The sequence below is a fragment of the Bombina bombina genome, chromosome 1 (genome assembly GCF_027579735.1).
Source record: "Bombina bombina isolate aBomBom1 chromosome 1, aBomBom1.pri, whole genome shotgun sequence".
NCBI classification, from domain to species: Eukaryota; Metazoa; Chordata; class Amphibia; order Anura; family Bombinatoridae; genus Bombina; species Bombina bombina.
In genome coordinates, this window is record NC_069499.1 from 268,595,433 (window position 1) to 268,617,873 (window position 22,441).

The following is a 22,441-nucleotide window of genomic DNA, read 5'->3' on the forward strand; positions in this document are numbered from 1 at the left end:
TCCTGATATTCATTGTTTTGTTCAGGCTTTGGTCCGTATCAAGCCTGTCATTAATTCAATCTCTCCTCTTTGGAGTCTCAATTTGGTGCTGAGGGCTTTACAGGCTCCTCCGTTTTGAAACTATGCATTGTCTGAACATTAAATTACTTTCTTGGAAAAGTATTGTTCCTTTTGGTTATTTCTTCTGCTAGAAGAATTTTTGAGTTATCTGCTCTTTTTTGTGAATATCTTTTTCTGATTTTTCATCAGGATAAGGCAGTGTTACTTCCTGATATTCATCATTTTTTTCAGGTTTTGATTCGTATCAAACCTGTCATTAAGCCAATTTCTCCTCCTTGGAGTCTTAATTGGGTTCTGAAGGTTTTTCAGGCTCTTCTATTTGAGCATATGCTTGCTCTGGACATTAATTACTTTCATGGAAAGTATTGTTCTTTTTGGACATCTCTTCAGCTAGAACAGCTTTTGAATTATCGGTTCTTTCTTGTGAATCTCTTTTTTCTGATTTTTTTCATCAGGAAAAGGTGGTTTTTGCTGTCCTCATTTCAATTCTTACCTAAAGTTGTAAATTCTAACAAACATTAGGGAGGAATTATTCTTTTCCTAAGACTTCTTTGGTGAGATTCTTTCTTTCTATTCAGATTTCAGATAGACTTCTAATCTATTTTTTATCTTTTCTGGTTTTAGGAAGGTCAAAAAGCTTCTGCCATTTATTTGGCATCTTGCTTAAACTTTTGATTCATCATGCTTATTTGTAGTCGGTTGGATTTCCGCCTCGGAGGATTACGGCTCATTCTACTAGGTAAGTTTCTACTTCCTGGGCTTTTTAAAGAATGAAGCTTCTGTTGATCAGATTTGCAAAGCAATGACTTGGTGTTCTTTGCATACTTTTACTATGTTCTACCATTTTGATGTTTTCTCTTCTTTAGAAGCAGTTTTGGTAGAATGGTACTTCAGGCAGCTGTCTCAGTTTGATTCTTCTGCTTATAATTTCAGTTTTTTTCATTATAAAACTTGAAACTTTTTTGATTTGGGTACTGGATTCATTTTTCAGCGGAATTGGCTGTCTTTATTTTTATCCCTCCCTCTCTAGTGACTCTTGCGTGGAAGTTCCACATCTTGGGTATTTATTATCCCATACGTCACTAGCTCATGGACTCTTGCTAATTACATGAAAGAAAACATAATTTATGTAAGAACTTACCTGATAAATTCATTTCTTTCATATTAGCAAGAGTCCATGAGGCCCACCCTTTTTTGTGGTGGTTATGATTTTTTTGTATAAAGCACAATTATTCCAATGCCTTATTTTTTTGAAGCTTTCGCTCCTTTCTTATCACCCCACTTCTTGGCTATTCGTTAAACTGAATTGTGGGTGTGGTGAGGGGTGTATTTATAGGCATTTTAAGGTTTGGGAAACTTTGCCCCTCCTGGTAGGAATGTATATCCCATACGTCACTAGCTCATGGACTCTTGCTAATATGAAAGAAATGAATTTATCAGGTAAGTTCTTACTTAAATTATGTTTTTAAATTTTTTTAAAGTATTTATTTTGTATGCAGATATTTGCAATAAAGTTTCTTATGCATGAATAGAAATGGCTTTAATGTCCTTTTATGTGAAGCACATAGGTGCATGATGTTGTTGCTAGGGAGCTGAGACCCATCTATGCATTTGACAGCTGAGGTTAAATTAGAGCAGGGTTATCTAACTTTAGGCCGGATAGGGTTGCTACCTTGCAGAGGCATAACTAAACCTCACTGTGCCCCAGGGCAAAGACTCTGATAGGGCCCCTTATTTCAACAGTGCCCTTTTCATCTGTTTCTAAAGGAACAGAAGCTGGGCCTGCATACACATAGGAGCAAGATGATCTGCTTCTCTGAGATTGTGAGTTGTGCTTTCCTCTTGGTTAGACTGCACTTATGCAGTCTTTTTGTACAAATATGGTGGCCACATTGTGATGACTCATACCTCGCAACATTTGTTGCTAGGTATTAGGGACTCAGGTGGTTGAGGGGAGCAGGGGATTAATTGGTGGGCATGAATGATTTGTGGGTGTGTCTGAGTGGTCTGTGGGTGGAGCTAAGGAACATTTTCTGAATCAGGACATGTGGCTGTTTCAGAGGGACAGCAAGATGGAGCTCAGAATTAGGACTGTCCCTCTCATACAGGGACAGCACAGAGGTCTGTGGCTTTCTTGGAAACACTGCCACTATATTGGTAAAGGCAAATATCCATACAAATCTATAGACTTTTCCTATGCTGTGATGCCTGTTTACACAGTACATACATGCATGGTACATAGAGGGGCCAAATATGATGAAGATGAAACCGAGGTCGTTAGACCCCCCTGTAGCAAAACCAATGCTGGTTGCAGGGCCAGATGGGCCACCCAAAGTTGAGAACTTGGGGGCCGAATGGCTCACTGGAAACAGGAGTTAAGAAGCAGAAGTCTTAAGACCGCTGCTCCTTAACTAGTCTGCCACCTCTGAGGCGGCGGACAGCAATCAATCCAATCCGATCGGGTTGATTGACACCCCCTGCTAACGGCCGATTGGCTGCGAATTTGCAGGAGGCGGCATTGCACAAGCAGTTCACCAGAACTGCTTGTGCAAAGGTTAAATGCCAACAGCATATGCTGTCGGCATTTAGTGATGTCGGGCGGACATGATCCGCTACACGAATCATGTCCGTCTGACTGTTAGTAAATCGGCCCCCATGTCTCAACTGAGACTTCTGAGACCCTTGTAGTTACGCCACTGCCAGCTCAGTCATGTTAACTTGGACAGTTATGAGTTACACAGGGATGAACATGACTAGTGCTGTCCAGCAGAACTATTATGTGCGTTAAGAGGCACAATGCATGTTCCTCCTATGATGACGTTGTCACCTCCACATTTTCCAATTTGCAGCACTTGGTTTAGTCTTAAAATTTTGAGTCAGTATTTATAAATTTTCAATATTTCTTTTGCTATGGCTCATATGAAATTCGGCTATATAAACGTTTTAATATTTTGGACTAATAGACAATTAAATACAGTGCAGTTGTATAATAAAAAGACACTGCAAATAACATTTTTTTCCTGACAATTATGAAAATGTCTTTACATTTCCCTGCCCCCATATCATGTGACAACCATAAGTGAAGCACAGTCTCATATATGTATACACTGTGAACTCAGTAGGAGCGAATGCCTCAGAAAGTGTGCCTATAAAATGGCTGTGCACAATTTTATAATTAAAGGGACAGTCCAGTCAAAAAATAAACTTTCATGATTTAGATAGGGCATGTGATTTTAAACAACTTTCCCATTTACTTTTATCATCAATTTTGCTTTATTCTCTTGGTATTCTTAGTTGAAGGATAAACCTAAGTAGTCGCATATGCTAATTTCTTAGCCCTTGAAGGACGCATCGTATCTGAATGCATTTTGACAATATTTCACAACTAGAGGGTATTAGTTCATGTGTGCCATATAGATAACATTGTGCTCACGCACGTGGAGTTGCCTAGGAGTCAGCACTGATTGGCTAAAATGCAAGTCTGTCAAAAGAACTGAAATAAGGGGGCAGTCTGCAGAGGCTTAGATACAAGGTAATCACAGAGGTAAAAAGTGTATTAATATATTACTGTGTTGGTTATGCAAAACTGGGGAATGGGTAATAAAGGGATAACTATCTTTTTTTTTTTTTTAATTGTGTACCCTATCTGAATCATGAAAAATTACTTTTGACTTTAGTAGCCCTTGTGTGCTCTGTCCCCTCCCTACCTTTTCCCCTAGTGCTCTGTTATTATTTTTGTCTTCTCTCTATTTCTATTTTTTTTTCTCTTTCCATCTCTTTTTTCTCTCTTTGCCTACCTACCTCTTAGTCTTTAGCTATTAATATCTGCTCTCTGTATATTTGATGTCACTCTTTGCATTCTCATCAGTATTGCTACTTTTCTCTTCATTTCTCTTTTTTCTTTATGTGCTGTCTCCAACCCCCTATTTCTCTCTCTCTCTCTTCCCCTCTCACTGTATCTCATTCTTTCTCAGTTTTTACTCTCTTTCTCCCTCTCTGTCTAGCCATGAGTATCTCTTTTCTATATATTTTTGTCATTCCCGGGATCCTGTCCAATCCCACTGCTGTGTGTTAGTCTCTCTCACTATCTCTGCTTCTTCCATCCTTCTTCACTAGTCCCAGTGCCTGTTCTATTAGGTTTCCTTGGTACCACTGTTGTCCCTGTGCACATCATCACTCTGTACCTCCCTTCTGCTGTTCTTTCTCTGCCCCTGTGTATCAGTCTCTCTATATCATTTGCTGATGCTGTGTTTCCCTTTCCATCACTACTGCTCTCTTTATCACATCATTCTCTCCCTCCCCTAATATATGTCCATCCCTCTGCACCTGTCCATCCTTCTCTCCATCCTCCCTGTGCCATCATCATTCAGCACCTGTCCCTCCCCTATGATAACCTTCCATTCCCAGCAATAGCTCTGCCTGCCCCCACCACTGCTGCTCCCAGTGTCTCCTCCTCTCTTTCTTCCTATCACAGCTGCCATGTTTGGGAGTCACTAATTCATTAGATGCTGTTAGCTGTGCAGGTAATGGCAGTGCTGCGCTTTTTCTGTGTCTTGTGTGTGTTTATCTATATGGAATACTTGTGTTAACCATTTAATTACTGGACTGGACAGGATATTTGTGTACAACAGAAATTCTCACAAAACAGATAACACAAAAAGGGTAATGTTTTTATTTAACATTTGTTTTGGAGCTGGGAAGAATTAGATGCTGTGTATGGCATATTTTGGCATATGGTTTTTGTTGACAGCTGGCAGGCACGATTATCTGTGGCTGCCATTTGAGTAGCTGTAAGGCTTATAAAGTCTTCTAGCAACAACAGATGCAGCAAGATCAAACCAGTATATATATGTATAAATAAAAAAAAAATATATATATATATATATATATATATATATAGAGAGAGAGAGAGAGAAAGATTGAAAGAGTGCATAATAGGTATTTCCCATCCCTAGGAAGACATACAAAGATCAGTCATGTAAACCTCCTGTATTTATGTCTCCAACAGGGTAGGATGGGCATCACCAGCATAAAACTGACTGGTCACCTTGTCATCTTGGTGGCCTACATTCTTACACCATCTTCTGGTCACAGCTCCAGGACACAGGATCATGTGTCAGAAGCAGATATCCAGCGTCTTCTTCATGGGGTGATGGAAGAGCTGGGCATCGCTCAGCCCAGAGTGGAGTATCCAGCACACCAAGCCATGAACCTTGTGGGGCCACAGAGCATTGAAGGTATGAGGGGCAATAAGGCAACATGGGGACTATCCGATACACATTGCTCCGCAAATAAACCTCTGCAAATAAACCAAAGGATCAGATAATAAGTGACATGTATTATAAGATGAAAGTAAATTCCATGCAAACAAAACACAACAGGCACTAACTTCAGGACTTCAAGGGCTTTAACCCTTTCACTACCGGGAATTTTAGAGAAAAGCTTGCTCAAAGTACAGGAGAATTTTTAGCATTTTTCCATCATTTCATTTAAACAGAAATAAAGCCTTTTTTATCCAAAAAAGTAAAAAAAAAAAAAAAAAGTATATCAAATATTAACCAACACTTGCCCCAAAAACCTGTAGCTTTCTAGCTGTAAAAAAATAAAATCGCAAAATGTGTTAATTGGCATCTTGATTCAGCTAAGACCACACATATATTTTGCATTATTTCTGGTAATTTTAAGGTTTTAATCTGCGGCTATATATACAAGGTTCTAATATGATGCAATGAGGTAACTCTCATTTGATATAGCAGAACCAAAAGTATTGGTCTAGTCAGATGTATGCAAAATTCGATCATATAAAAAAAATCATTAACTTTTTCACAAATTTTGGGGTTCTCACTGAAAATTACACATAACTTGTGCAGTCATAAGACAAATGCTTGGAAAAGCTTCTCTAGGATCTTCTGTGTTCAGAATTAGCAGACATTTATGGGTTTACCATTGCTTTTGGTGATCAGAAGGCCGCTAATTGCACCTGCGAACCACACTTCTGAAAGAATTTTTAGATACATTGGGGCCAATTTAAAGGGACACTGAAGCCAATTTTTTTCTTTTGTGGTTCATATAGAGCAAGCAATTTTAAGCAACTTTCTAATTTACTCCTATTATCAATTTTTCTTCGTTCTCTTGCCTTCTTTATTTGAAAAAGAAGACATCTAAGCTAAGGAGCCAGCCAATTTGTGGTTCAGAACCATGGACAGCACTTGTTTATTGGTGCTGTCCAATCAGCAAGGACAACCCAGGTTGTTCACCAAAAATGGGCCGGCATCTAAACTTAAATTCTTCCTTTTCAAATATAGATACCAAGAGAATAAAGAAAATTTGACAATAGGAGTAAATTAGAAAGATGCTTAAAATTGCATGCTCTATCTGAATCATGAAAGAAAAAATTTGGGTACAGTGTCCCTTTAACAAATGTCGGCCGGACATGATCCGCTGTAGCGGATCATGTCTGCACAACATCTCTAAATGCTGACAGCAAACGCTGTTGGCATTTAAAATTGCACAAGTGTTTCTCTAGAATTCCGCCCCCTGCACATTCGCAGCCAATAGGCTGCTAGCAGGGGGTGTCAATCATTCCGATCCTATCTGTTTGGGATGATTGCTGTCCACCACCTCAGAGGTGGCAGACGAGTTAAGGAGTAGCTGTCTTATGACAACTGTTTCTTAACTTATGTTTCCGGCGAGCCTGAAGGCTTGCGCGGAAACAGCTGCATTCGCAGCATGTTAAATCGGCCCCATTAAGACAAAGGGCCCATTTGGAATGACATTTTGGCTAGAATTCTCAAAACTGACCCCCAAAACTATAAATACTTATAAAGAACACAACCCAAGGTAGTGATCTAGACCCATTTTGGCAAATTTCATGAAACCATTTGGCAGGCAAAATACAATCATAGAAAAAAAAAATCATTAACCTTTTCACAAACCTTGAGTTTCTCTCTGAAACTCAGGGCCAAGCACTGCTCTGCGTAAAGATTAGTTTGGCAAGCATTTCTTCTAATACAGCATCTAACAAAAATAGTTTTAAAAAGTCTACTAGTTTAAAATTAGTTATGTCTTCAATGATACCAGCAGACTTGGTAAAATCAGGAATTTCAGGGCTATAAAAATGAGGGGGATTCCAAATTAAATTGTCACCTCGAGACTCAAATTGCTCTTGTGGAGATCGAGCCTTGGTTTTTTTGTGGGGCATCAGTGTCACTTGTTTCCTCACTGTCTGAATAAGGATGGTATTCTGATTCAGGGGGTCAGTATCAGAGTCTGTATCATTAACAATTCCGTATGCCTCCTCAACATTATTATATCTTTTTGCCATTTTTAATTTGCCAAATCTATAATTTATATCTTGCCACAAGAAAACCCCAAATCTGGTAGTATAATATAGTACAGATTACTTCTGTGCTCTCTCCGAAAAAATAATTCCACTGAGAATTATAAAAATCTGTAAAAATAATAAATAATAATAATAATAAATAATAAATAAATTACAAAGCTTATTGTATTTATTTATTTATTTATAATTGTTTGCTTCTTTTAGTGGAGCACCCAATTACTAGCTGATAACAAGAACTGCCTGCATCAGAAAGCTTCACACTGATCAGAAAATAATAAAAAAATTAAAATGAAATAAAAGACAAAGGAAAGTAAATCTATTGATGGCAAATAAAGTAATACATCTATAAACCTATTGCTGGCAAATAAAGTAATACATCTATAAACCTATTGCTGGCAAATAAAGTAATACATCTATAAACCTATTGCTGGCAAATAAAGTAATACATCTATAAACCTATTGCTGGCAAATAAAGTAATACATCTATAAACCTATTGCTGGCAAATAGCTTTTCAGAATAGAATACATGGCATTCTCAGTATATAGTAAAGAGCAGTATATATACAGTATATATATATATATATATATATATATATATATATATATATATTTATATATATATATATATATATATATATATATATATATATATATATATATATATACCTAAATATCTATATGAATATCTACAGGTATAGATATATATATAGAAAAATACAGGTATATTTAAAAATAAAAAGAACATTTTATACTATGTGAAGAACATTGGAATGTAAAATTTGTACAGTAAATACATAGTATTAATATTAAAATTGAATAAAAATTATTTTTACACCCATAGACATATTTAAACTTACATATATATATATATATAATTCCCAAAGTAGACAATGGCAACAGCACTTTTCTTTAAAACACTTCTTCTTTATTAAAGTAACATTTTAGGATAAAATACAGCGACGCTGGAGGCTCGAAACGTCGCTGTATTTTATCCTAAAATATTACTTTAATAAAGAAGAAGTGTTTTAAAGAAAAGTGCTGTTGCCAATGTCTACTTTGGGAATTATATATGGGAGCATGGCAGACCTCCCAGGCAAACGTGCACTGCAAAGGTAAACCTACTAGAAGCTATACCCAGTGAAGGGGTACCCAAGAAAGTGCTGGACTTACCACTATATTTGGTTTTATATATATATATATATATATATATATATATATATATATATATATACACACACACACAATATAGCCATTTCTATTCAAACACCTTGTCATATACCATATACCTGTAACCCTTATAAAAAAAATGCATTCATATTTACATAAATAGTTTTCTCTTGTAAGGTGTATCCAGTCCACGGATTTATCCATTACTTGTGGGATATTCTCCTTCCCAACAGGAAGCTGCAAGAGGATCACCCACAGCAGAGCTGTCTATATAGCTCCTCCCTTAACTGCCACCGCCAGTCATTCTCTTGCAGCTCTCGACAAGGGAAGTATCGAGAGATGTGGTGAATTAGTGTGGTGAATTAGTGTAGTTTATCTTCAATCAAAAGTTTGTTATTTTTAAACGGTACCGGCGTTGTACTGTTTTTTACCTCAGGCAGAAATTAGAAGAAGAGTTTTGCCTGAGGTTTTTGATGATATTAGCAGGTTGTAACTAAGGTCCACTGCTGTTCTCACACATAACTGAAGAGTATGGGGAAACTTCAGCTGGGGGAACGGCCTGCAGAATTAACTGCCCTGAGGTATGTTCAGTATATTTTTTTCTAGAGGATGATAAGAACTAGAAAATGCTGACAGTGCCTGATATATTTAAGGTAAGCCTGATTGCAGTGATTTAATAAACGACTGGCATCATGCTTGCAGTAAAGGGTAATATTCATATTACTTTCTATTATGGCTTAGTATGTAAAACGTTTGCATATATATAAAGAACGTTTCTTTCATGTAATTAGCAAGACTCCATGAGCTAGTGACGTATGGGATATACATTCCTACCAGGAGGGGCAAAGTTTCCCAAACCTCAAAATGCCTATAAATACACCCCTCACCACACCCACAAATCAGTTTTACAAACTTTGCCTCCTGTGGAGGTGGTGAAGTAAGTTTGTGCTAGATTCTACGTTGATATGCGCTCCGCAGCAGGTTGGAGCCCGGTTTTCCTCTCAGCGTGCAGTGAATGTCAGAGGGATGTGAAGAGAGTATTGCCTATTTGAATTCAATGATCTCCTTCTACGGTGTCTATTTCATAGGTTCTCTGTTATCGGTCGTAGAGATTCATCTCTTACCTCCCTTTTCAGATCGACGATATACTCTTATTTATATACCATTACCTCTGCTGATTCTCGTTTCAGTACTGGTTTGGCTTTCTACTACATGTAGATGAGTGTCCTGGGGTAAGTAAGTCTTATTTTCTGTGACACTCTAAGCTATGGTTGGGCACTTTTATATAAAGTTCTAAATATATGTGTTTAAACATTTATTTGCCTTGATTCAGGATGTTCAACGTTCCTTATTTTCAGACAGTCAGTTTCATATTTGGGATAATGCATATGAATAATCAATTTTTTCTTACCTTAAAATTTGACTTTTTTTCCTGTGGGCTGTTAGGCTCGCGGGAGCTGAAAATGCTTCATTTTATTGCGTCATTCTTGGCGTGGACTTTCTTGGCGCAAAAATTTTCTTGTCATTTCCGGCGTCATACGTGTCGCCGGAAGTTGCGTCATTTTTTTGACGTTTTTGCGTCAAAAATGTCGGCGTTACCGGATGTGGCGCCATTTTTGGCGCCAAAAGCATTTAGGCGCCAAATAATGTGGGCGGCTTTTTTGGCGCTAAAAAATTCGAGCGTCATTGTTGTCTCCACAATATTTAAGTCTCATTATTTATTGCTTCTGGTTGCTAGAAGCTTGTTCATTGGCATTTTTTTCCCATTCCTGAAACTGTCATTTAAGGAATTTGATCAATTTTGCTTTATATGTTGTTTTTTCTATTACATATGGCAAGATGTCTCAGATGGACTCTGAATCAGAAGCCACTTCTGGAAAAACACTTAACTGAGTTTCAGTTCTACCAAAGCTAAGTTCATTTATTTTAAATGTTATAAATGTTTATCTTTAGCTATGGTTTGTAATAAGTTATTATGTTATACTTTAACATGCGGAATCCATTAGTATTTATGCTTTATATATTTTCTTTTCTTACAAGAAATATTTAGAAGACTTATAAGAAATATTTTTCTGATTCTATGTTAAAGGATTTGTCTGACTTCGTGCCTTCTAATAAATTTTTTAGGTCTTTTTCACTTCTTTTTTAATTATTGAAGTTTCAAATGACCAACAACATACTGATTTATCCTTCTCTGATGATGTTTTTTTCTCTTTCAGAAATTTTCTTCATCAGATATTGACACTAACAAATCTACTTTTTTATTATTTTCTATTATTAAAGTACATTTGTTCTTTGTTGAAAAGGTGTTGATTATTTTGGATATTAAGGTAACTAGTTCTTTAAGACTAGCTGACACTATTTCTGCCTATTTATTTCTTCTGTGTTTTCAGAGGTTTTCTTTCCAATTCCCTATACTAGGGAATGGAATAGGCTGAGAATTTTCTTTTATTCCTTCTTCAAAGGTTTTAAACTATATTCTTTGCCAGCAGTTAATCTCAATTTGGATGGTTCTCCAATTTATTGGGGCTATCTCTAATTCTACTAATTATGCTATTGTTTCTATAGCAAAATAGTATTTATTTTCCTTTAGATAGTTGTATCTTATTTATGGAAAATTATTTAGTTTCAGGTACTTTTCTTGGTCCTGTGATTTATTTGGATATTGCAATTGCTTCATTTTCTCTGTTTACTTTAAGATCAAGTATCAGATTATGATTTATTTTAGCATTCTTAAAGGGACAGCATTTACTAGACTAGGTGCTGTTGCATTTGTCTTGTTGTTTTGCATTTATTGATTATGCAAGTCCACTGTATTGGCTGGTCCTTTAAACTGGACTATCATGCTAATAATTTCATTTGTGTCTTCATTTTATTGAATATTTTCGCAAATGAGGGTTAATCTATGTCTTTAGCTTTTTTAGCTAGAAGAATTTTGTGATTTTTAAAAAAAAAAAAAAAAATCCATATTTCTTTTGTTCTAAGATAATCAATTATTTGTTTTATAATTGGATTCAATTCTTAACTGTTACTCTGGGCTTCAAGGTTGAGTTCTAAGACTAAAACTTTAAGCTTATACTGGTTTGGTTGTTCTTATTAAGGAACGAATTCCTGAGTTCTTTCCCAAGTAACATGTCTATAATTGGAATTCGAAATCAGCTCCCTAATTTTGCGATGTACGTGCCGTATTCCAGCTTGGCTGGTAAGGGGCAGGTTAAGGCTTCTTTGAAATTTATTTTGTCCAAATTTCTTTGATTTTATTCCAGTAAGGCTAACACTTTCTTTAACTGTGTTTCTGTCCTATATATTTTGGGTACTGTTGAAGCATGGCTGGGCACCCATGGGGTTCAAGCGCTGCTCAGACCTGGAATCTTCTGGGGTATTTCTTCCAGTTCCTTTTGAGGAACCGGGTTTTGGAGTTTTATTCAAACTATTTTGCCTTTTTATGGTCATTGATAGCATTATTTGTTTTCATTAGATACAATAAATGCATATTTTCATTTTTCTGTTTTCATTCAGATTATTTTCTGAGGATGCGGAATCTCATATGATTCACTTACTCTTCAGGACATAGTTAGAGGATCTTCTTTTCAAAAGCTCTTGATTCCTCACACAAGGGTCACCTTTTTTAGGTTTCCAGATAGTTTGTGTCACTGTCCTTGTCTCTATCAGACAAGGGATAATGTTATTGGGTTCCGTCTATCGGTACCTTTAGTCTCTATTATTTCCTTCAGTTGCTATATATGCATAGAAGTTTTAGGTCTTATGGCCACAGCATTGGATTCAATTCCCTTTGCTCTTTTTCACTAGAAAGAACCTTTCCAGTCTTTTATAAGTGTTGTTTCTTCAAGAACATGGTTGGAGGATCAATTTACCAAAAAGTTTGTTTGATTCCTCAGACAAGGGTAACCTTTTTAGGTTTCCTGATAGATTCAGTGTTCTTGATTCTGTCTCTGACGGACAAGAGGCGTCTGAAATTGGTTTCAGCTTATCGAAACCTTCAGTCTCAATCTTTCCCTTCGGTAGCCTTATGCATGGAAATTCTAGGTCTTATGACTGCTGCATTGGACGCGATCCCCTTTGCTCGTTTTCACATGCGACCTCTTCAGCTCTGTATGCTGAACCAGTGGTGCAGAGATTATACAAAGATATCTCAATTAATATCTTTAAAACCAATTGTTCGACACTCTCTGACGTGGTGGACAGACCACCATCGTTTAGTTCAGGGGGCTTCTTTTATTCTTCCAACCTAGACTGTGATCTCAACAGATGCAAGTCTGACAGGTTGGGGAGCTGTATGGGGGTTTCTGACAGCACAAGGGGTTTGGGAATCTCAGGAGGCGAGATTACCAATCAACATTTTTGGAACTCCGTGCAATTTTCAGAGCTCTTCAGTCGTGGCCTCTTCTAAAGAGAGAGTCGTTCATTTGTTTCTAGACAGACGATGTCACAACCGTGGCATATGTCAATCATCAAGGAGGAACTCACAGTCCTCTGGCTATGAAAGAAGTCTCTCGAATACTTGTATGGGCGGAATCCAGCTCCTGTCTAATTTCTGCGGTTCGTATCCCAGGTATAGACAATTGGGAAGCGGATTATCTCAGTCGCCAAACGCTACATCCGGGCGAATGGTTTCTTCACCCAGAGGTATTTCTTCAGATTGTTCAAATATGGGGACTTCCAGAAATAGATCTGATGGCTTCTCATCTAAACAAGAAGCTTCCCAGGTATCTGTCCAGATCCAGGGATCCTCAGGCGGAAGCAGTGGATGCACTGTCACTTCCTTGGAAGTATCATCCTGCTTATATCTTTCCGCCTATAGTTCTTTTTCCAAGATTCTAAAGGAACGTTCGTTTATTCTGCTGGTGGCTCCAGCATGGCCTCACAGGTTTTGGTATGCGGATCTTGTCCGGATGGCCACTTGTCAACCGTGGACTCTTCCGTTAAGACCAGACCTTCTATCGCAAGGTCCTTTTTTCCATCAGGTTCTCAAATCCTTAAATTTGAAGGTATGGAGATTGAACGCTTGATTCTCAGTCATAGAGGTTTCTCTGACTCTGTGATTAATACTATGTTACAGGCTCGTAAAACTGTATCTAGGAAGATATATTATCGAGTCTGGAAGATTTACATTTCTTGGTGTTTTTCTCATCTTTTTTCTTGGCATTCTTTTAGAATTCCTAGAATTTTACAGTTTCTTCAGGATGGTTTGGATAAGGTTTGTCTGCAAGTTCCTTGAAAGGTCAAATCTCTGCTCTTTCTGTTCTTTTTCACAGAAAGATTGCTAGTCTTCCTGATATTCATTGTTTTGTACAAGCTTTGGCTCGTATAAAACCTGTTATTAAGTCAATCTCTCCTCCTTGGAGTTTGAATTTGGTTCTGGGGGCTCTTCAAGCTCCTCCGTTTGAACCTATGCATTCGCTGGACATTAAATTACTTTCTTGGAAAGTTTTGTTTCTTTTGGCCATCTCTTCTGCTAGAAGAGTTTCTGAATTATCTGCTCTTTCTTGTGAGTCTCCTTTTCTGATTTTTCATTAGGATAAGGCGGTGTTGCGAACTTCTTTTAAATTTTTACCTAAGGTTGTGAATTCTAACAACATTAGTAGAGAAATTGTGGTTCCTTCATTGTGTCCTAATCCTAAGAATTCTAAGGAAAAGTCGTTGCCTTCTTTGGATGTAGTTAGAACTTTGAAATATTATGTTGAAGCTACTAAGGATTTCCGAAAGACTTCTAGTCTATTTGTTATCTTTTCTGGTTCTAGGAAAAGGTCAGAAGACTTCTGCCATTTCTTTGGCATCTTGGTTAAAATCTTTGTTTCATCATGCCTATGTCGAGTCGGGTAAAACTCCGCCTCAAAGGATTACAGCTCATTCTACTAGGTCAGTTTCTACTTCCTGGGCATATAGGAATGAAGCTTCAGTTGATCAGATTTGCAAAGCAGCCACTTGGTCTTCTTTGCATACTTTTACTAAATTCTACCATTTTGATGTATTTTCTTCTTCTGAAGCAGTTTTTGGTAGAAAAGTACTTCAGGCAGCTGTTTCAGTTTGATTCTTCTGCTTATAATTTCAGTTTTTTTCATTATAAGATTTAAACTTTATTTTGGGTGTGGATTTTTTCTTTCATGTAATTAGTTTAGCAAGAGTCCATGAATTAGTGACGTATGGGATATACATTCCTACCAGGAGGGGCAAAGTTTCCCAAACCTCAAATGCCTATAAATACACCCCTCACCACACCCACAAATCAGTTTTACAAACTTTGCCTCCTATGGAGGTGGTGAAGTAAGTTTGTGCTAGATTCTACGTTGATATGCGCTCCGCAGCAGGTTGGAGCCCGGTTTTCCTCTCAGCGTGCAGTGAATGTCAGAGGGATGTGAGGAGAGTATTGCCTGTTTGAATTCAATGATCTCCTTCTACGGGGTCTATTTCATAGGTTCTCTGTTATCGGTCGTAGAGATTCATCTCTTACCTCCCTTTTCAGATCGACGATATACTCTTATATATACCATTACCTCTACTGATTCTCGTTTCAGTACTGGTTTTGCTTTCTACTACTTGTAGATGAGTGTCCTGGGGTAAGTAAGTCTTATTTTCTGTGACACTCTAAGCTATGGTTGGGCACTTTTATATAAAGTTCTAAATATATGTGTTCAAACATTTATTTGCCTTGACTCAGGATGTTCAACGTTCCTTATTTCAGACAGTCAGTTTCATATTTGGGATAATGCATATGAATTAATCATTTTTTTTACGTTTTTTTGCGCCAAAAGTGTCGGCGTTCCGGATGTGGCGTCATTTCTTTCATGTAATTAACAAGAGTCCATGAGCTAGTGACGTATGGGATATACATTCCTACCAGGAGGGGCAAAGTTTCCCAAACCTTAAAATGCCTATAAATACACCCCTCACCACACCCACAAATCAGTTTTACAAACTTTGCCTCCAAGGGAGGTGGTGAAGTAAGTTTGTGCTAGATTCTACGTTGATATGCGCTCCGCAGCAAGTTGGAGCCCGGTTTTCCTCTCAGCGTGCAGTGAATGTCAGAGGGATGTGAAGAGAGTATTGCCTATTGAATGCAGTGATCTCCTTCTACGGGGTCTATTTCATAAGGTTCTCTGTTATCGGTCGTAGAGATTCATCTCTTACCTCCCTTTTCAGATCGACGATATACTCTTATATTTACCATTACCTCTACTGATTCTCGTTTCAGTACTGGTTTGGCTTTCTACAAACATGTAGATGAGTGTCCTGGGGTAAGTAAGTCTTATTTTCTGTGACACTCTAAGCTATGGTTGGGCACTTTATTTATAAAGTTCTAAATATATGTATTCAAACATTTATTTGCCTTGACTCAGAATGTTCAACTTTCCTTATTTTCAGACAGTCAGTTTCATATTTGGGATTATGCATTGAATTATCATATTTTTCTTACCTCAAAAATTTGACTTTTTTCCCTGTGGGCTGTTAGGCTCGCGGGGGCTGAAAATGCTTCATTTTATTGCGTCATTCTTGGCGCGGACTTTTTTGGCGCAAAAATTCTTTTCCGTTTCCGGCGTCATACGTGTCGCCGGAAGTTACGTCATTTTTTGACGTTATTTTGCGCCAAAGATGTCGGCGTTCCGGATGTGGCGTCATTTTTGACGCCAAAAGCATTTAGGCGCCAAATAATGTGGGCGTCTTATTTGGCGCTAAAAAATATGGGCGTCGCTTTTGTCTCCACATTATTTCAGTCTCATTTTTCATTTGCTTCTGGTTGCTAGAAGCTTGATATTTGGCATTCTTTCCCATTCCTGAAACTGTCTTATAAGGAATTTGATCTATTTTGCTTTATATGTTGTTTTTTCTCTTACATATTGCAAGATGTCTCACGTTGCATCTGAGCCAGAAGATACTACAGGAAAATCACTGCCTGCTGGATCTACCAAAGCTAAGTGTATCTGCTGTAAATTTTTGGTAGCTATTCCTCCAGCTGTTGTTTGTAATAATTGTCATGACAAACTTGTTAAAGCAGATAATATTTCCTTTAGTAATGTACCATTGCCTGTTGCAGTTCCCTCAACATCTAAGGTGCAGAATGTTCCTGATAACATAAGAGATTTTGTTTCTGAATCCATAAAGAAGGCTTTGTCTGTTATTTCTCCTTCTAGTAAACGTAAAATGTCTTTTAAATCTTCTCTCTCTACAGATGAATTTTTAAATGAACACCATCATTCTGATTCTTTGGACTCTTCTGGTTCAGAGGATTCTATCTCAGAGATTGATGCTGATAAATCTTCATATTTATTTAAGATGGAATTTATTCGCTCTTTACTTAAAGAAGTACTAATTGCTTTAGAAATAGAGGATTCTAGTCCTCTTGATACTAATTCTATACGTTTGGATAAGGTTTTTAAAGCTCCTGCGGTTATTCCAGAAGTTTTTCCTGTTCCTAATGCTATTTCTGCAGTGATTTCCAAAGAATGGGATAAATTGGGTAATTCATTTACTCCTTCTAAACGTTTTAAGCAATTATATCCTGTTCCGCCTGACAGGTTAGAATTTTGGGACAAAATCCCTAAAGTTGATGGGGCTATTTCTACCCTTGCTAAACGTACTACCATTCCTACGTCAGATGGTACCTCGTTTAAGGATCCTTTAGATAGAAAAATTGAATCCTTTCTAAGAAAAGCTTATCTGTGTTCAGGTAATCTTCTTAGACCTGCTAAATCATTGGCTGATGTTGCTGCAGCTTCAACTTTTTGGTTGGAAACCCTAGCGCAACAAGTAGCAAATCGTGATTCTCATGATATTATTATTCTTCTTCAGCATGCTAATAATTTTATCTGTGATGCCATTTTTGATATTATTAGAGTTGATGTTAGGTTTATGTCTCTAGCTATCTTATGCATACAAAGAGAGAAGCGCTCTACCAGGAACGAACAACAGCTCAGTGGCTTGTTCTATGGCGATTTACCACCCGGAAGCAGCCTCTTTTAGACCAGTGTGCTTTTCACAGAAGAAAACTTTCCTGAAGTATATCAGTCTGATCCCGCCAAGTAAGGTCAGTCCAGCCCCGAAATACCAGGCAATTCTCCTCTGAACAAGGAACATGACAACCCCAGACGATCGTTTCGGCCTCCTATGGGCCTCGTCAGTGAGGTGCAGCCACATTCCTCTAAGCACACTGGGCAAGGAGTCCACGTCTGGTTTCCCCCATCACCCATAGGGAGACTTCCCCAGGGTCATAATAATTTGCATACAAAGAGAGAAGCGCTCTACCAGGAACGAACAACAGCTCAGTGGCTTGTTCTATGGCGATTTACCACCCGGAAGCAGCCTCTTTTAGACCAGTGTGCTTTTCACAGAAGAAAACTTTCCTGAAGTATATCAGTCTGATCCCGCCAAGTAAGGTCAGTCCAGCCCCGAAATACCAGGCAATTCTCCTCTGAACAAGGAACATGACAACCCCAGACGATCGTTTCGGCCTCCTATGGGCCTCGTCAGTGAGGTGCAGCCACATTCCTCTAAGCACACTGGGCAAGGAGTCCACGTCTGGTTTCCCCCATCACCCATAGGGAGACTTCCCCAGGGTCATAATAATTTGCATACAAAGAGAGAAGCGCTCTACCAGGAACGAACAACAGCTCAGTGGCTTGTTCTATGGCGATTTACCACCCGGAAGCAGCCTCTTTTAGACCAGTGTGCTTTTCACAGAAGAAAACTTTCCTGAAGTATATCAGTCTGATCCCGCCAAGTAAGGTCAGTCCAGCCCCGAAATACCAGGCAATTCTCCTCTGAACAAGGAACATGACAACCCCAGACGATCGTTTCGGCCTCCTATGGGCCTCGTCAGTGAGGTGCAGCCACATTCCTCTAAGCACACTGGGCAAGGAGTCCACGTCTGGTTTCCCCCATCACCCATAGGGAGACTTCCCCAGGGTCATAATAATTTGCATACAAAGAGAGAAGCGCTCTACCAGGAACGAACAACAGCTCAGTGGCTTGTTCTATGGCGATTTACCACCCGGAAGCAGCCTCTTTTAGACCAGTGTGCTTTTCACAGAAGAAAACTTTCCTGAAGTATATCAGTCTGATCCCGCCAAGTAAGGTCAGTCCAGCCCCGAAATACCAGGCAATTCTCCTCTGAACAAGGAACATGACAACCCCAGACGATCGTTTCGGCCTCCTATGGGCCTCGTCAGTGAGGTGCAGCCACATTCCTCTAAGCACACTGGGCAAGGAGTCCACGTCTGGTTTCCCCCATCACCCATAGGGAGACTTCCCCAGGGTCATAATAATTTGCATACAAAGAGAGAAGCGCTCTACCAGGAACGAACAACAGCTCAGTGGCTTGTTCTATGGCGATTTACCACCCGGAAGCAGCCTCTTTTAGACCAGTGTGCTTTTCACAGAAGAAAACTTTCCTGAAGTATATCAGTCTGATCCCGCCAAGTAAGGTCAGTCCAGCCCCGAAATACCAGGCAATTCTCCTCTGAACAAGGAACATGACAACCCCAGACGATCGTTTCGGCCTCCTATGGGCCTCGTCAGTGAGGTGCAGCCACATTCCTCTAAGCACACTGGGCAAGGAGTCCACGTCTGGTTTCCCCCATCACCCATAGGGAGACTTCCCCAGGGTCATAATAATTTGCATACAAAGAGAGAAGCGCTCTACCAGGAACGAACAACAGCTCAGTGGCTTGTTCTATGGCGATTTACCACCCGGAAGCAGCCTCTTTTAGACCAGTGTGCTTTTCACAGAAGAAAACTTTCCTGAAGTATATCAGTCTGATCCCGCCAAGTAAGGTCAGTCCAGCCCCGAAATACCAGGCAATTCTCCTCTGAACAAGGAACATGACAACCCCAGACGATCGTTTCGGCCTCCTATGGGCCTCGTCAGTGAGGTGCAGCCACATTCCTCTAAGCACACTGGGCAAGGAGTCCACGTCTGGTTTCCCCCATCACCCATAGGGAGACTTCCCCAGGGTCATAATAATTTGCATACAAAGAGAGAAGCGCTCTACCAGGAACGAACAACAGCTCAGTGGCTTGTTCTATGGCGATTTACCACCCGGAAGCAGCCTCTTTTAGACCAGTGTGCTTTTCACAGAAGAAAACTTTCCTGAAGTATATCAGTCTGATCCCGCCAAGTAAGGTCAGTCCAGCCCCGAAATACCAGGCAATTCTCCTCTGAACAAGGAACATGACAACCCCAGACGATCGTTTCGGCCTCCTATGGGCCTCGTCAGTGAGGTGCAGCCACATTCCTCTAAGCACACTGGGCAAGGAGTCCACGTCTGGTTTCCCCCATCACCCATAGGGAGACTTCCCCAGGGTCATAATAATTTGCATACAAAGAGAGAAGCGCTCTACCAGGAACGAACAACAGCTCAGTGGCTTGTTCTATGGCGATTTACCACCCGGAAGCAGCCTCTTTTAGACCAGTGTGCTTTTCACAGAAGAAAACTTTCCTGAAGTATATCAGTCTGATCCCGCCAAGTAAGGTCAGTCCAGCCCCGAAATACCAGGCAATTCTCCTCTGAACAAGGAACATGACAACCCCAGACGATCGTTTCGGCCTCCTATGGGCCTCGTCAGTGAGGTGCAGCCACATTCCTCTAAGCACACTGGGCAAGGAGTCCACGTCTGGTTTCCCCCATCACCCATAGGGAGACTTCCCCAGGGTCATAATAATTTGCATACAAAGAGAGAAGCGCTCTACCAGGAACGAACAACAGCTCAGTGGCTTGTTCTATGGCGATTTACCACCCGGAAGCAGCCTCTTTTAGACCAGTGTGCTTTTCACAGAAGAAAACTTTCCTGAAGTATATCAGTCTGATCCCGCCAAGTAAGGTCAGTCCAGCCCCGAAATACCAGGCAATTCTCCTCTGAACAAGGAACATGACAACCCCAGACGATCGTTTCGGCCTCCTATGGGCCTCGTCAGTGAGGTGCAGCCACATTCCTCTAAGCACACTGGGCAAGGAGTCCACGTCTGGTTTCCCCCATCACCCATAGGGAGACTTCCCCAGGGTCATAATAATTTGCATACAAAGAGAGAAGCGCTCTACCAGGAACGAACAACAGCTCAGTGGCTTGTTCTATGGCGATTTACCACCCGGAAGCAGCCTCTTTTAGACCAGTGTGCTTTTCACAGAAGAAAACTTTCCTGAAGTATATCAGTCTGATCCCGCCAAGTAAGGTCAGTCCAGCCCCGAAATACCAGGCAATTCTCCTCTGAACAAGGAACATGACAACCCCAGACGATCGTTTCGGCCTCCTATGGGCCTCGTCAGTGAGGTGCAGCCACATTCCTCTAAGCACACTGGGCAAGGAGTCCACGTCTGGTTTCCCCCATCACCCATAGGGAGACTTCCCCAGGGTCATAATAATTTGCATACAAAGAGAGAAGCGCTCTACCAGGAACGAACAACAGCTCAGTGGCTTGTTCTATGGCGATTTACCACCCGGAAGCAGCCTCTTTTAGACCAGTGTGCTTTTCACAGAAGAAAACTTTCCTGAAGTATATCAGTCTGATCCCGCCAAGTAAGGTCAGTCCAGCCCCGAAATACCAGGCAATTCTCCTCTGAACAAGGAACATGACAACCCCAGACGATCGTTTCGGCCTCCTATGGGCCTCGTCAGTGAGGTGCAGCCACATTCCTCTAAGCACACTGGGCAAGGAGTCCACGTCTGGTTTCCCCCATCACCCATAGGGAGACTTCCCCAGGGTCATAATAATTTGCATACAAAGAGAGAAGCGCTCTACCAGGAACGAACAACAGCTCAGTGGCTTGTTCTATGGCGATTTACCACCCGGAAGCAGCCTCTTTTAGACCAGTGTGCTTTTCACAGAAGAAAACTTTCCTGAAGTATATCAGTCTGATCCCGCCAAGTAAGGTCAGTCCAGCCCCGAAATACCAGGCAATTCTCCTCTGAACAAGGAACATGACAACCCCAGACGATCGTTTCGGCCTCCTATGGGCCTCGTCAGTGAGGTGCAGCCACATTCCTCTAAGCACACTGGGCAAGGAGTCCACGTCTGGTTTCCCCCATCACCCATAGGGAGACTTCCCCAGGGTCATAATAATTTGCATACAAAGAGAGAAGCGCTCTACCAGGAACGAACAACAGCTCAGTGGCTTGTTCTATGGCGATTTACCACCCGGAAGCAGCCTCTTTTAGACCAGTGTGCTTTTCACAGAAGAAAACTTTCCTGAAGTATATCAGTCTGATCCCGCCAAGTAAGGTCAGTCCAGCCCCGAAATACCAGGCAATTCTCCTCTGAACAAGGAACATGACAACCCCAGACGATCGTTTCGGCCTCCTATGGGCCTCGTCAGTGAGGTGCAGCCACATTCCTCTAAGCACACTGGGCAAGGAGTCCACGTCTGGTTTCCCCCATCACCCATAGGGAGACTTCCCCAGGGTCATAATAATTTGCATACAATAATCTAGCTATCTTAGCCAGAAGAGCTTTATGGCTTAAAACTTGGAATGCTGATATGGCTTCTAAATCAACTCTACTTTCCATTTCTTTCCAGGGAAACAAATTATTTGGTTCTCAGTTGGATTCTATTATTTCAACTGTTACTGGTGGGAAAGGGACTTTTTTACCACAGGATAAAAAATCTAAAGGTAAAAACAGGGCTAACAATCGTTTTCGTTCCTTTCGTTTCAACAAAGAACAAAAGCCTGATCCTTCGTCCTCAGGAGCAGTTTCAGTTTGGAAACCATCTCCAGTCTGGAATAAATCCAAGCCTGCTAGAAAGGCAAAGCCTGCTTCTAAGTTCACATGAAGGTACGGCCCTCATTCCAGTTCAGCTGGTAGGGGGCAGGTTACGTTTTTTCAAAGAAATTTGGATCAATTCTGTTCACAATCTTTGAAAA

The 22,441-nt window shown here is 40.1% G+C and overlaps 1 protein-coding gene across 1 annotated transcript in view; it reads left to right on the forward strand.

The window, feature by feature from the left end:
- Window positions 1–4,543: 4,543 nt before the first annotated feature.
- SCG5 (secretogranin V) overlaps window positions 4,544–22,441 on the forward strand; it is a 146,686-nt gene continuing 128,788 nt past the window's right edge. Inside the window, exons 1-2 of the mRNA XM_053697968.1 lie at window positions 4,544–4,583; window positions 5,069–5,297. Coding sequence (XP_053553943.1) covers window positions 4,566–4,583; window positions 5,069–5,297 — 247 coding nt within the window. The 5' untranslated portion in view covers window positions 4,544–4,565. The remainder of the gene's footprint in view (window positions 4,584–5,068; window positions 5,298–22,441) is intronic.